Here is a 14096-nt window from a genome sequence, read left to right on the forward strand (position 1 = left end):
GAGAGAGAGAGAGAGAGAGAGAGAGAGAGAGAGAGAGCGAGCGCCTGGCATGAGAGGCTCTAAGTTCAATTCCCAGCAACACACACACAAGCATTCTAACTCCCTGGGGACCCTTAGAAGGCCACCTGACCCAAGTTATGAACGCAGAGATTGTCTGGCCCAATCACCTCACAAAACCATGCCTACCTAGCGCCTACCTAACACCTCACCTTAAGGGGTTAGGATTTCAATACACGAACTTGAAAGAGACATACACCTCAAGTCCGTGACGATTACACAGCCGGCTTGTGCACAGTGTAGTTGAGACTCTGACGTGCACAGACATTCTATCAGACATTCTCCACTTGTTCTGCACAACATTGGAACTGTAAAGCGAAACAAATCTGTCTGCGAGCTGCAGTGGGAAACTACATCCCAGAACTTCCAGGTCGTTCCAGGGCAAGGCACCTAGCCCAGCACTCAGAATTCTTATGTACTCACGCATTCATTTTCTTGGATGGAGTCAGACTGGTTCTATTCTTCGTATTTCCCACCCTCAAAAAAATGTCTGCAAAAATTCTCAGATACCCACAGGCAGCTCTCGTCAAATTCTGTCCTCCCCACCCATCCATCCAGCTGCTTCCTTGGCACCAAGTCTCGCAGGATTAACTGCAGGGAACCGGGAGCCCAGCTGCAGGCAGGCTTTGCGAAAACATTTTGAATACTTGAGATCTGCCAAATACTTGGTTAAAGTGGGAGATCCTTTAATTTCTTGGGCCATGTGTATTTTAAGTGAAATGTAATCCATATGTCTGCAATTCATTTAAATGCAACTCGGCAAAGCCCGCTAAGCTAAGGGCACTGGGACACCGGCTAAACCTTTCCCAGCGTCTCATTGACTCAGGATTGAATTTCGCCAATAATCAATGAAATTTCTGATCAGAGAGGGCCAAAGAGAGGTGTCCTTTACCCTGTGTCAGATTCAAAGACTGTCCCTGGTGTGAGAAGACACTGGGATGGAGCACGCTGGCAGGAGCACTATGCTTGGCTCTTGTTTGAATTAGCTCAGTATTTCTAGGAGAACTCCATGTAAGAAAAGTGTGGGAATGAGAAAGTTGTCTGTTGACGAAAGCCCTCTGCCTGATGATTGGCCACTCCTGTTTCTTTATGTCATCCAACCAGAGCGAGGGGAAAGGAAGACAATGAGAAAACTGGTAATGAATGGATGTTGGCTGGTATGGCGGTGGCTCACACTTGCAATATCATTTCTCAGGAAGCAGAGGCCAGAGGATTGCCATGAGTTTGGTGACATCCTGGTTATCGAGTAAGACCCAGCCTTTTAAAAAAAAAAATAGAAAGGAAGGAAGGAAGAAAAGAAACAGGAAAACAGAACAATGCCGAGTGACTTCATTCTGTCTAGGTGACAGAAACAAAGCTAATCTCCTTCCCTATGATATCTGAACTGTGAAGAAAATGTACTGTCAAAAGTCACAATGGATAATAAGGCCCCTAAATTAAAACTCTCACCCGTGCAAAGCTATGGGAGTATTTAAGGGTATTTAAACTCCCAAAGCTCTAAGTGCCCAAGTTCTCCATTAATAATGACAGCACAGAATAACACAAATATCTGTTGTTTTTGATGAGCCTTGTACCCTTGGGATCAAAGGATATCGCTCTTTGTTCCTTGTTGTTGCTGTGTTGTGTTGGTTTTTTTGCAACAGGCTTTTACTAGGTAGCACTGGCTATCCTGGAACTAGCTCTATAGACGAGGCTGGCCTCAAACTCTTAGAGATCCATGCCTCCCAAGTGCTGGTATTAAAGGCCTATGCCATCACTGCCCAACTGTCACTCCCTTCTTGAGACCAAATCTAAGTGTCCCTATGGTTTGAACTCAAGAGGGGAGGGTATACTCAAGAGAGAAGAGTTCTCAAGCACACTCAAGTACACTCAGGGAACTAGTGGAGGTAAGGTCAAGGATGGGCTGGCACATTGCTTCTTTTGTTTGTTTTTGAAACAGGGTCTCCTTTAGCTCAGAGAGCCTCAAACTCTGCGAAGTCAAGGACGACCTTGAACTGCTGACCCGCCCTCCTTCACCTTTGACACAATGGGATTACCAACAGGCACCACCACGGTCAACCTACATCCTACTAGAAATGGAATTCAGAGCCTCAGGTGCATGCTAGGCCAGCACTCAAGGAACTGAGTTAAGTACCCAATCCTCACTTGCTCTTCTTGAAGGTGACCTTGTCATACAGTGATTTTGCTCCCGGGCTCACTCGGTCTTGGGGTGAACAGGTCAGTGGACTCTCTCTTAGAAAAAGCAACCAAGAGGGAAGATGGCGCACAGCTCCCTAGAGAAGTATGTTTCCTAAGAGTCCATCTAATTGTGTAGCTCGTAAGGTTTGCCAAACACAGTCCCTGGGTTAATGGCTGTCTTTGAACAGGGGGTAAGTCACAGGGAAAAATATTATGGATGCATGCCACCAAATTACAGGCTGTGAACAGTAGCCTGTAATTTCTACCCTGTAATTACCCTCCTGCTCTTTCTGCTGCTTGAACTGGTGAGTCCTAAGCTAACAGTTCACCCCAACTTCAAGGACATGGTTTGAGGCAAGGCTTCTCAACATCCTGCTGCCCTCTGTGAGGGGCAGGGGGACCTCCTGAAGCAGGAACTTCCTGTTTCCACGTACACAGTGCCCTTTAAATAGGTAATACAAGAAGACTCTTGAAGCCCTACTCAGACAAAAATCCCATTTTATACAAGAGAAAGCTGAGGCTGCGGAGGGCGGGCAGGTGTGTTCGCCAACTCCACATCATCCCCCTGAGTGGCTGTGTGCGTCACAAGTGACTGCCTCCCAACAACTATGCAACGTTCCCAAATTATGCAGCGTGTAAATATTAGATATTTTAGTTTAGATATGTAAATATTAGATATCGTAAATAATATCACAATGCTTTCCTGATACAGAGTAGCATAGTTTTCATGGCAGTCAGGTGTATAGATAAAAATGTTACTGTAAAAAAAGAACTGTTTCTAGGGTAAAATCTCTTTTCTCAGGGCTGGAAATATGGCTCAGAGGTTAAAAGCACTGGCTGCTCTTCCAGAGGACCCAGGTTCAAATCCTAGCACCCACATGGCAGCTCACAACTGTCTGTAACTCCCTTCCAGGGAATCTGACACCACCGGGGAGGATACCATGCATACACATGGTGCTCACGCATACATGCAGGCAAAACACCCACGAACATACAATCAAAATAAATATTCTTTTAAAATTTTCTTTTCTCCCCCAGCTACCCCAGGAGTCTGTGTATCCGCTTCCCTGCGACGGCACATGACAGGATCCATGTTCTTCTAGGCACAGGAAGGGTCTAGAAAATCCCCACCAGGCAGCAGTGAGCTCTCCTTGTGAAGCAGGAGGCCTTCACCGCTTTACTGACTTGGCACCGCTGTGTGTTTCACAATGAGCATGTCCCAGCTGTGCCATTTGCAAACAGTGGAGCAAGAAATAATAACAGCTGTCCTTTACTGAGTGTGCAATGCAAGCTAGACACCGAATTAGGTCCTTTATGCCCACCCCAGCACCCCAGCCTCCTCGTGGCTCTGTGAGACAGGACGGTGATTACAGGACTGGGTGAAGGGACCGAGGCTTAAAGACACCACGTAGTTGTTCAGTGGTAGAGCCAGCATCTGAACGCAAGACCCAACGCGAAGCCAAGTGCTCATTTTCTCACGGGGGGCATTTCTTTTTTTTTGCCAGTGCCGCGCAGAAAGGGCGCTGTGACCAGTCATGGGGAGGGCACCGACTTAACCTGAGCTGCTTTCGAAGTGGAGAAAATGCTGCCCAGGCTTCTTGCTAACTCTGCTGAAGTTCCATCTGCCACGTCCTATCTCCCGGCCCCTCCCCCTGCTCCTCGGCCCTCACCATTCTTGGCAATGATCTCCCCATGTGTGAATTCCATTAAAGGCCTGCTCATTGCTATTTCGGGCTGTGCATTAGCAGCAGGACTTTGATTTGATGGGGAAAAAGCCAGACACCTCGGAGTGATGAAAAACAAATTTCAATATCCTCCTGCTCACCATCATCCCAGAAGCCCTTGCCCATGGCTCCTGGGAGGCCAAAGCATCCAACTTGTGGGGGATGCTGAAATCGTCACCATCTCAGGGACCTCTGAACTTGACTATTCCCTCCTGAAAACCGGCTCCTGTTTCCCTCCTTCAGGTCGCCACTCCAATTCCCCAAGGTCATTCCTGAATACTGTTTATCAACATCTGCTCCCTCCCACCCCCTGCTCTTCCTGAGCCCCTAGTGTTTTGCTTCCTGTATACGGTTCTTCCGTCAGATACACGGTACACTAACTGTTCACTGGTCGTTTTCCCTCCCGCTACGCTGGTAGAACTCTTCTTCCCACAGTTCCATCCCCCAGCACCTACAAGGTTCACGGAACATCACTGGTGACCACAGGTTGGAAGAGCAAAGGAATCTACCAAGAGGGTCAAGGAACACAGGGCTTGGGAAGTTCCTGAGCTCAGGGCCTAGATTCCCCAGACGCCACTGCAAGAAAGAGCTGTTAACATAATAACTTGAAAACTCAGGGAAAAAAAAAACCATCTCCTTGCCGCAGAGCTGTTTTGAATCTAGGCTGGCAGGCTCTGTGAATGGGACAGCTTGGGGAAATAAACTCACCAGGAAGTTGTGTGCAGTTGGAGTCCATTCAGCTCCGTAACACGTGTGCACAAACAAAAAGCCCCATTTGGATGAAAATAGCAGGAAGTCCTTCCCCAGGGACACCTGGTGAGGTCACAGGCTTTGCTGCTTCCATCCTGGTCAGGTCTCCAGGCTCCAGAACTCACTGGGGCCAGGAACCGTATCTAGACCCTCAGGCCTCCCCGGGAGTTGCTGGCCAGGCCCATACAGCAGGGCACACCTGTGAGAAATCCCCAGCGCTTCAGTAAGGGTACTGAAAGCCACAACAGGGGCCTGCTCAGTAAAACTTTGCTTTCCTGAGCTCAATCCTAGAAACCACATTAAAAGCCAGGCATGGAAATGGGTCCTAGTAATCCTAGAGATACAGGCAGATCCCTGGGACTTGTTGGCTAGCCAGACTGGAGTAAACTCCAGGCCAATGAGAGATCTTGTTTGAAAATGAGGTAGGCAGCGTTCCTGAGGAGTGACACCTGAGGTAATCAATCCCCTGACCGCTAAGCCTAGGCGCGCAGGCGCGAATGCACACCGCACGCATGCGCACTCAAATTAAAAAGAAGTTTTTTAAAAAAAATCACCCTACCCAATATTTTTTTCCTCTTTTTCCTTTTCTTTTTTTTTGAGTTTTTTTATTTTTTAATTTATTTATTTATTAAAGATTTCCGTCTCTTCCCCGCCACCGCCTCCCATTTCCCTCCCCCTCCCCCAATCAAGTCCCCCTCCCTCCTCAGCCCGAAGAGCAATCAGGGTTCCCTGCCCTGTGGGAAGTCCAAGGAACCCCCACCTCCATCCAGGTCTAGTAAGGTGAGCATCCAAACTGCCTAGGCTCCTACAAAGCCAGTATGTGCAGTAGGATCAAAAACCCATTGCCATTGTTCTTGAGTTCTCAGTAGTTCTCATTGTCCGCTATGTTCAGAGAGACCGGTTTTATCACAGGCTTTTTCAGACCCAGGCCAGCTGGCCTTGGTGAGTATCCAATAGAACATCCCCATTGTCTCAGTATGTGGGTTCACCCCTTGCGGTCCTTAGTTCCTTGCTCGTGCTCTCTCTCCTTCTGCTCCTGATTTGGACCTTGAGAATTATGTCCGGTGCTCCAATGTGGGTCTCTGTCTCCGTCTCCTTTCATCACCTGATGAAGGCTAATATTCAGGAGGATGCCTATATGTTTTTCTTTGGGTTCTCCTTATTTAGCTTCTCTAGGATCACTAATTATAGGCTCAATGTCCTTTGTTTGTGGCTAGAAACCAAATATGAGTGAGTACATCCCATGCTACTCTTTTTGGGTCTGGCTTACCTCACTCCCTACCCGATATTTCATGTGATCATAGCATCCATCCCTCACAACCAGCCCCACGAGGTGGCCGTGACTACCCTCGTCTCCGTCTCTGCAGCTGGCCCTGAGTCACATGTCACAACTTCAGATCCAAGCCATCAACACAACCGATTTCCTCCCAGGCGCTTCACACACTTGCTGAGAGACTTTGGGCAAGCGCCTGTCCCTTTCCGGGCTGAGGTTTCTGTACCTGTGCAGGAGACCGCAGCATTCCGTGCGTGGCCTCTAAGACGTCTTCCTGGCCTAACTTCTTGAGATCTTTTGCAGAAGTCCCAACACAGAAGGAAAGGACAAGGACTAAGGATCCCCCGCTTGGCTGATCCGGCTAGGGATCTGCTCCTGACCACATCATCAGTTCCACTAGCTGGAGGGAGGTTAAGGGTAACAAGTTCCATGCGCGGTAAACCACACAGACACAGGTGACAAGGAGCAGCGGTAGTGAGGAACCAAAGCAGATCCCTGAGAGAGACCCAGCATGAGCGAGCCTGCCCTGGGCCTTTTTTAGGATCACAGCATCAAATTCAAAGAGAAGCCCTGGACAAGGAGGAACTTCCCACTCCAGGAACCCAGGCATATCCCAGGGAGAAGAATGAGAGAAACATTCTGGCAACCCAGAAGAACGCCGGTTTGGCTCAGGGGCCCAACATGGTGGTTATGCTCATCTTCCTGGTGTGCTGAAAGCAGGTGTCCCAGAGGCAGAGGGTAGAGGGGGACAGAGCGAGCCCTGTGTTATGTAGCAATTTCCTCCATGATAAACCCCAGCTCTTTAAGACATAGGGTGCTTGCTAGAGCGTGGTTCTCAACCTATGGGTCATGACCCCATTTTTTGGGGGGGTCACAGATCAGATACCCCGCGTGTCATATATTTGTATGATGATTCTGAACAGTAGCAAAATTACAGTTATGAAGCAGCAATGAAATAATTGTATGGTTGGGGTCAACCCAACATGAAGAACTGTATTATAGGATCGCAGCACTGGGAAGGTTGAGAATCCCTGCTCTAGAGGGGGTGAAAACATCCCATTCTGCTGGGAAGTTCATTAAACTGAAGAAGTAAATGACTAGAGGCTTCCAGGAAGTCCCTGAAACTGACCAGAATTGGTAGGTTCCCTCCCTCCTCAACTGTATATAAGTAGTAAGGACTAGCTCCCTCCCAAGGCTCAGCCCCGCCTAGCCATCTGGATGCTGCTCAGAGCATCTGAGTGAGCTGCCTGCAAGCAGCATGCAATGAACTCCAGACTTCCAGCTCTCATGAGCGGCTACCCATGTTGGGCAGACCTCGGTGAGGCTGCTGTTTTTTGAGTCACATCTGTGCCTGGAGGTAACCCCTCACCCCTGTTACTGAACATAACCTCAGTAAAAATTACTGGTTCGCAGAGTTGGATTTTGGCAGCATCCTTACTTTGGTCTACCACTGGTAAGCAGATATTTCCTCGCCTCTCCCCAAGAGTAGTGTCACAAAGCCCCCTGTCCCTGCACCAGTGAGTTACCCTTTCACCACACTGGGGACTCCCCTGATCCTTTTCTGTCAGTGTCCAAAGAGCCCAAATTTGGAACAAACCCTTCTTCTCCCTTTCTACCCAGGCCAAGCAGCCATTCCCACCCTTTAGGATGGGGAAGGCCTTGCTCTGGCCCTTTCTTGGCAGCAAGACTTCCATTACTCATCAGCTTCCAGGGTGTCTCGGAGGCTGCCAAGAGCGGACGGGCAGCTCTCCAAGCCAAGCATCCTTATCTCCAGCGTCTGTGTGGACAAGGAAAGCCGGACCATTGGTGGGGGAACCTATCAAGGCCCTCGGAGTCCCTGGCCAAGTACAGAACGCTCTAGGAGGCCAGGTGGAGTGGGGCTGAGGGAAGAAAGGGCAATCAATTGATGGACACAGCCAGGCAGCGCCGGCCATTCATCCCCCTCATCCATGAATCAAGACGGTTATGCCGGAAGGCAAATCAATGTGGAGATTTTTCTGAACCAGGCCACCGCCCTGCATGAATGAGGTTAGGGAAAAGCTGGACCCGTGGAAGGCAGGAGGCTTTGGGCAATGCACTCCTCAGCAGAATCTTGGGTAGATGAAAGAATCAGGGTCAGAGGTGCCAAATCCCTGCCCGGCCTGCTGCTTCTCCCCGTCTTCCTCTAATCGCCTTCACTTCCTGCCTGGTCCTGGCTGGAGCAAGGACAGCAGCTGCTTCCAGTCCCTTCCCGCCCTTAAACACACACACACACACACACACACACACACACACACACACACACACACACACGCCTGCAGTGAACTCCAAGAAGCACCGGAAACACAGCCTAAGGAAATCCAGGCAGGATGTGAAGCAGCCCAGCAATCTCCCAGAGACCAAGAGACCAAGGGAAAGCTGTGTCTTGGCACGATGCCCCACAAAGGGACCAAGGATGGAGAGCTTGGGGACCAGGCCACTAAACTTCTTCCTTCCCATCTGTGACACCTGCATCAGACTGGCGTTGAAGGTGAGTGACAAAAGAAGGGAGCCGTTCACTTACTCGTTCTTCTCCAGGTCCAGGATCAGTTCTTGCCCTTCCACCGTGACCCTGAGCTCCGCTGTGAGTGGATGCTAAAAACAACAATGAAAGGATGTCAGTTCCTGGAAGCAGGGACCAAGGCTCCCAGGGCCCAGCACCAGATCTGACGCCGCGCCAGCAGAGGGATCCTCCGGAAGCCCGCAAGGAAAGGTCATTAGCCTTTCCAGCCTAAGCTTGAAGTGACCTCAGTCCCAAAACAACTCAGATCTTCCCCCATCTGCTTTCCCCTAAGAAACAAAGGAGAGAAACTCAAGCTGAGGTTCAAGGCTGAGCAGGTGCATATGCAGTCTGGTGAAGGCTCCCACGGAGAGACCTGATCCTCAGAAGTAAATTACCTAGAGGGTCAGACCCAGGGTTGATGCATAGGCTGACATCTGTGCTCCTGTGAACCTGGACATGTCATCAAGCCTCCCTACTTCTCTGTCTCCTCTTTCCTCACCTGAGGTGTTAGTAATCAACATTACAAGGATCCTTAAGGACCAGATGAGAAAATGAATGTAAAGAATGTGCCTAGTTCAAAAGAAGCTCTCAATATCATATTAGCTATCATTTTTAAAAAAAAAAATACTGAAGGGCCTTCTACAGGGTGAGTTCTTTCATATTTTGTTTTATTTTGTGTGAGTCCTCAATTTGGAAACTCCAGTCATCTCACAGGTGCCAACAAAGAGTATCACAAATTAGGATTTTATAAGTCCAGAAGTAAATGTATTTTAAACAAACAGCAGCAATTTACTGATGGCCAGACACACCATATACCCAAAGACATGCAAATGGCCAGCAAGCATGAACACTATGTTGAAGATCATGGCTACATGGGCAAAATCTCCCTCTCCCCATGCAAAGAAAAGAAAAAGAAAGAGAAGAGAAGAACAACATTAAAAAAAATAAGATATCCTAAACAAAATCAAAAAGGACAAAGACCATTTAAGACTGTACATCACAATGGACACTCTCAGATCCTATGCCTGAGAACTTGCACTGAAACCATCTGTCTGAAACGTAATTTGACAGTATGAACCAAAAGTTTTTAAATGTGTAAACTAACTCAGCAATATAAGACTGTCTTTGAAAGGAACCAATGAAACTTACTACTTGCATTTTTTTAAAAAAATTTGCTGTGTATGCGTGTGCTATATGCACGAGTGTGTGCATACGCTCATGTGTGCACGTGTGGTGTGTGCATTTGTTGGAGATGAAACCCAGGACTTCAAGCAAACACGCTGCAAACTGAGCCACACCCACAGCCCAGCCTCATTCCCTTTCTTAATTCCTGCTCCTCTCATTCCCTGTTGGGATCTGGGCATTGGACTTTGAGATCACCAAGACCTCTGATGATCAAGTACCTCGTGCAATGCCTACTTCACCCTGTTGCCTCATCTTCAGAAGGGTTTGGAAGCCAGCATGCAGGGAGACAGATGGGTGCCCAGGCACTTTCACTCCTGTCCAGGCTCCATGTCTGAGGCACTGACTCAGCACAAGGCCAGTGCCTGCTGTGATTGCCGCCCATTTGTGATTTTGCCCTGGGGACTTCTGGTGTGCCCTACCCAGTCACAGGGAGGATCAAGGACACACAGCCCCAATGGGCATTTGAGTACACTACAAGAGAGCTCCAGCAAATCCTTACCCAAGGGGCAGGCACCCATGTGACAGCCCACACAGAAACCGAAGGGCTGGCACAGTGCAAGTGATACCATGTGCCCCACACAGAGACACAGCCTGCCACATGAGGGCTCGTATTTATTTTTGTGTAGGTAATCCAAAAATACTTCTGTTCCTGGAGGATGCTCAGACAGGCTTAAAATCAGATGTTCCCTGTTTCCAGGGAACAGTTCAAGCAAAACAATGAAACTGCGTTTCTGTGAAGCTTCCCTTCCAACCCTACTATAGACGGCTTTCCTCCTGGAACGTCAATACTGCCTAAAGAAGGGTCAACATCATGCCTCCTGGCAAGTATGTGAAGGTGCCCACTGTTTGTACTTCCCTGAAAGAAGGACCCAAAATCCTTTCTGTATAGGGTGAAATTAAACAGACCTCCAGCTCCACGCCATCTGAGAAGCTTATCCTGTGTGCATGAATCATCCTAAAACATCTGTATCAGAGCCCATACATAGTCAGCATGTCAGGAATGACTAATAAATCAGTGAATTAGCCACATGTAAGTAAGAATCAGTGAATCAACCCACACTCTTTCTTCTCTTCTCTCTCTCCCGTCTCTCCTGCATTCAACAAATATTTATGGTGCCAGGCACTGAGCTGACTATTCCCGCAGAATACAATGAGCCACGCTCTGGGCAGACAATGGCTGGGAACAAAGACAGGATCTGGTCCTCCACTTTGTTTCTCAGGCTTTTCCTGAGGATGCCCAGCATCCAACATCTGGAGGGAACAAAGGAGCCTCTATAAAAAGTATCATGTCCATTCTTTGGCAATAATGGTGATGGATAAAATATCCAAAACCTTAAATTTAATAAGAACAATCTGCCTGAGGATGGTCATCTATTAATTTGTCTAACTTCTCCCGAGGCTATTTTCAGTCTTTCCTTCTTTAGGACGGAATGAGTTCACACATTTTTCCCCCTGTGCTTTCAGGGTAAAATGTTCCCTTCTTTTATTGTCCTGAAATTTCTCTCTAAGTCCCCTTCTTGTGCCCAAGCTGGTGAACTGGGGACTCGTCTGTGTGACTCCGCAGTAACTTAAGGAATTCTGGGCATTTCTCATCTGTTTATTTATCTTTCCAGATTCCAAGGCCACAATTGTCCAAGTCTTCCCTGACACTTCTTTCCCCAGCTTTAATCTTGTTCCTATCTGTTGCCCAATAAATTATAGGCCATTTGACCCCCTCGGAGATCATAAAAACCAGTCCTTCAAACCGGGCATGGTCGTCTATCCCTGTAATCCTTGCACTGGGAAGGCAAAGGAGGAGAGTCTCAAATTAGAGACCAGAGTAGGATATGTAGCGGGGCTCTGCTGAGAAAGAGAAAGTCAGCACTTTTCCAAAACTCTGTTCCTCTTTATTCCCATTAAAACTGATTTTATAAAGTGAGGAAGTGCAAGTCATCCGTAAAGCAGAAGGTCCTGAACTACTGTCACGCAACCATCGGTTTTCTTCTGTGCCTCGTCACCCCTAACTTGGGCGTTCAGAACCAGAAGCAAGAACACCCAGGGTTCACAGCCATGTTCCGACTGACTGCCTTGATAGCACCTGTGCATCTTGCTAATGTTCTGGCCTGAGGAGCCCGTAGGGCTTTCTAAAGATATAGGATCTAATCCGAGCACCTTAGCTTGCCTCTTATTAAATACACTGAGCAAGGTGGCGCGCGCGCACCTGTAATCTCAGCATTTGAGAAATGGAGGCGGTCATTCTCAGCTAGGTAGTGAGTTAGAAGGTAGCCTGGGCTCCAGGGGGTCCTGCCTCAGAAAACAAAAAGACGAAACAAAACAAAAATGTCCATCAAGATTTGTGACAAAATCACATTTACACTAAATCTGTGACAGTATTTTTTAAAGATGTGTGTGTGTGTGTGTGTGTGTGTGTGTGTGTATGTGTGTGTGTGTGTTTTGCCTGCATATACATCTATCTGAGCACTGTGTGCATGCCGGGTACCCTTTCAGAGGCCAGACACCTTTGGATCTCCTGGAACTGGAGTTACAGATGGTTGTGACCCACTGTGTGGGTACTGGAAACTGAACCCCAGTCCTCTACAACAGCAGAAAGTGCTTTTAACTGCTGAGTCATCTCTCCAACCCCAGTCTTGTCATGATTACTGTGGGTTTTCAGCTACCCAACTGAAAGGGCTTGGGAATCATCTACACGCTTGTCATACAGTGAAGGAAAGCCCCTGCTAAGATATCCCAAACTGGCTCAGAGAAAGGTTAGGACAGAAGCTGTGGTGATGCCTAGGTGGCCCCATGTCATTCCGGCTTCTCCATCAGAGATACTTGGAAGGCTTACCTTTCCTCTCCTGGAGTTTTCTGAAGTCCGCCACTGAGGTATTATGAGTTCATGCGGTGGCTGGGGCCCGCCTTCTTTGCTTCCATCTGCCAACACAAGACAGCATAACCCTAAGAATTCCAGACCTCCACAGCTCATACCCTCAGTAGAGGGAATATGGCTCAAAACCCAAGTACTGCTCCAGCCCACTTCTGAGGCAATCCTTGCTCCCTGGAAAGTGTCGGAGACCTGCTGGGCTCTCCTGTGCCTTGGTGACAAAGTGATAAAGACAGCAAACAGGGTCCGTGTCCTTGCCAAGAGACAGGAAATGAGCAGACATTCTCAGGTGATGGTAACTGCCTTGGGGAAAAATAAGACCATGTCACGGGATAAAGGGACACCTAGCAAGAGTCCTGTTTTAAACAGGATGATCAGTACTGATGGTGTTTAATTGAGACCTCAGGAGCCAAAGGAAGATAGTTGTGCAAAAAAAAAAAAAAAAAAAAAAAAAAAAAAAAAAAAAAAAAAAAAAAAAAAAAAAAAAAAAAAAAAAAAAAATTGGGGAAGAGCAAAGAGTGGCAAGTGCAGAAATGGCCTTGGCCTTGAAAAGGAACGAGCAGGAAGGGGAAACAGTCTAGTAAGTCAGAGGACATGGGTAAATATGCTAAGCAAGGAGGGGAGACACTCTAGTAAATCAAAGGATGTTGGTAAGAAACATGCTAAGCAAGCCAGCTGGGGGTGTAATGACACAAAGGCATGAAGAGGGTCTGGATTTTTATTTTAAGTAGACTCAGAAGGTTCTGGATGTCTTAAAACACAAGAGCAATAGGATCTGTATTAGTTGTCTTTGCAAAGATGGCTCTGGGCGGAGAGTGGAGGGTAGGGGTAAGGACAGAACGGAAGCAGCAGGCAGGCAGCAAGGCTGGAGGTACACAGGAGCCCTGGTGAGAGGTGACGATGGCTCCCACTTGGACAGCATCCTAGAGAGTAATGATGTGGTGAGATTCTGGGTATAATCAGAAGGTTGAGCTCATGCTGGCCTCCACAGAGCTTTAGAGATGACTGTCACCTCCCTGGGAGGTCTGACAGGGCCACAGGTAAAGGTGACATGGCCCCCCACCTGCAAACCATTAGCATTGAGTTGCAAATCGTTAGCCTTAGCTGTCTTCCCTGCAAGTTTGCAGTGGGATTTCATTTCCTAGTCTCCAAAGCTTCTCACACCAGTTCTCTCTTCTCCTCGCCACCCTTGGAGGTAGCCAGCCAGTTCCCAAGAAAAGAGGCCCCTTTCAACCATAGAAGAGTCATTTTCAAGAAAAAGGGAAACCTTGCTGGGTGGGTGGTGGGGTGGCGTATGCCTTTAATCCCAGCACTCAGGAGGCAGAGGCAGAGGTAGGTGAATCTCTGTGGGTTCAAGGCCAGCCTGGTCTACAGAGGAGTTCCAGGACATCCAGGACTGTTATACAGAGAAACCGTGTTTTGGAAAGACAAAGTAAAGAAGAAAGGACGGAAAGACGGAAGGAAGGAAGGAAGGAAGGAAGGAAGGAAGGAAGGAAGGAAGGAAGGAAGGAAGGAGAGAGAGAAAGGGAGGGAGGAAGAGAGAGA

At 48.1% G+C, this 14096-nt stretch overlaps 1 protein-coding gene across 1 annotated transcript in view; it reads right to left on the minus strand.

Moving 5' to 3' along the window:
* Adam19 (ADAM metallopeptidase domain 19) overlaps positions 1-14096 on the minus strand; it is an 83142-nt gene that overhangs the window by 66150 nt on the left and 2896 nt on the right. Inside the window, exons 2-3 of the mRNA XM_013354127.2 lie at positions 12516-12601; positions 8525-8595 (exon numbers count right to left, since the gene is read on the minus strand). Coding sequence (XP_013209581.1) covers positions 8525-8595; positions 12516-12601 — 157 coding nt within the window. The remainder of the gene's footprint in view (positions 1-8524; positions 8596-12515; positions 12602-14096) is intronic.

The sequence above is a fragment of the Microtus ochrogaster genome, unplaced genomic scaffold (assembly GCF_000317375.1).
Source record: "Microtus ochrogaster isolate Prairie Vole_2 unplaced genomic scaffold, MicOch1.0 UNK30, whole genome shotgun sequence".
Classification (NCBI taxonomy): domain Eukaryota; kingdom Metazoa; phylum Chordata; class Mammalia; order Rodentia; family Cricetidae; genus Microtus; species Microtus ochrogaster.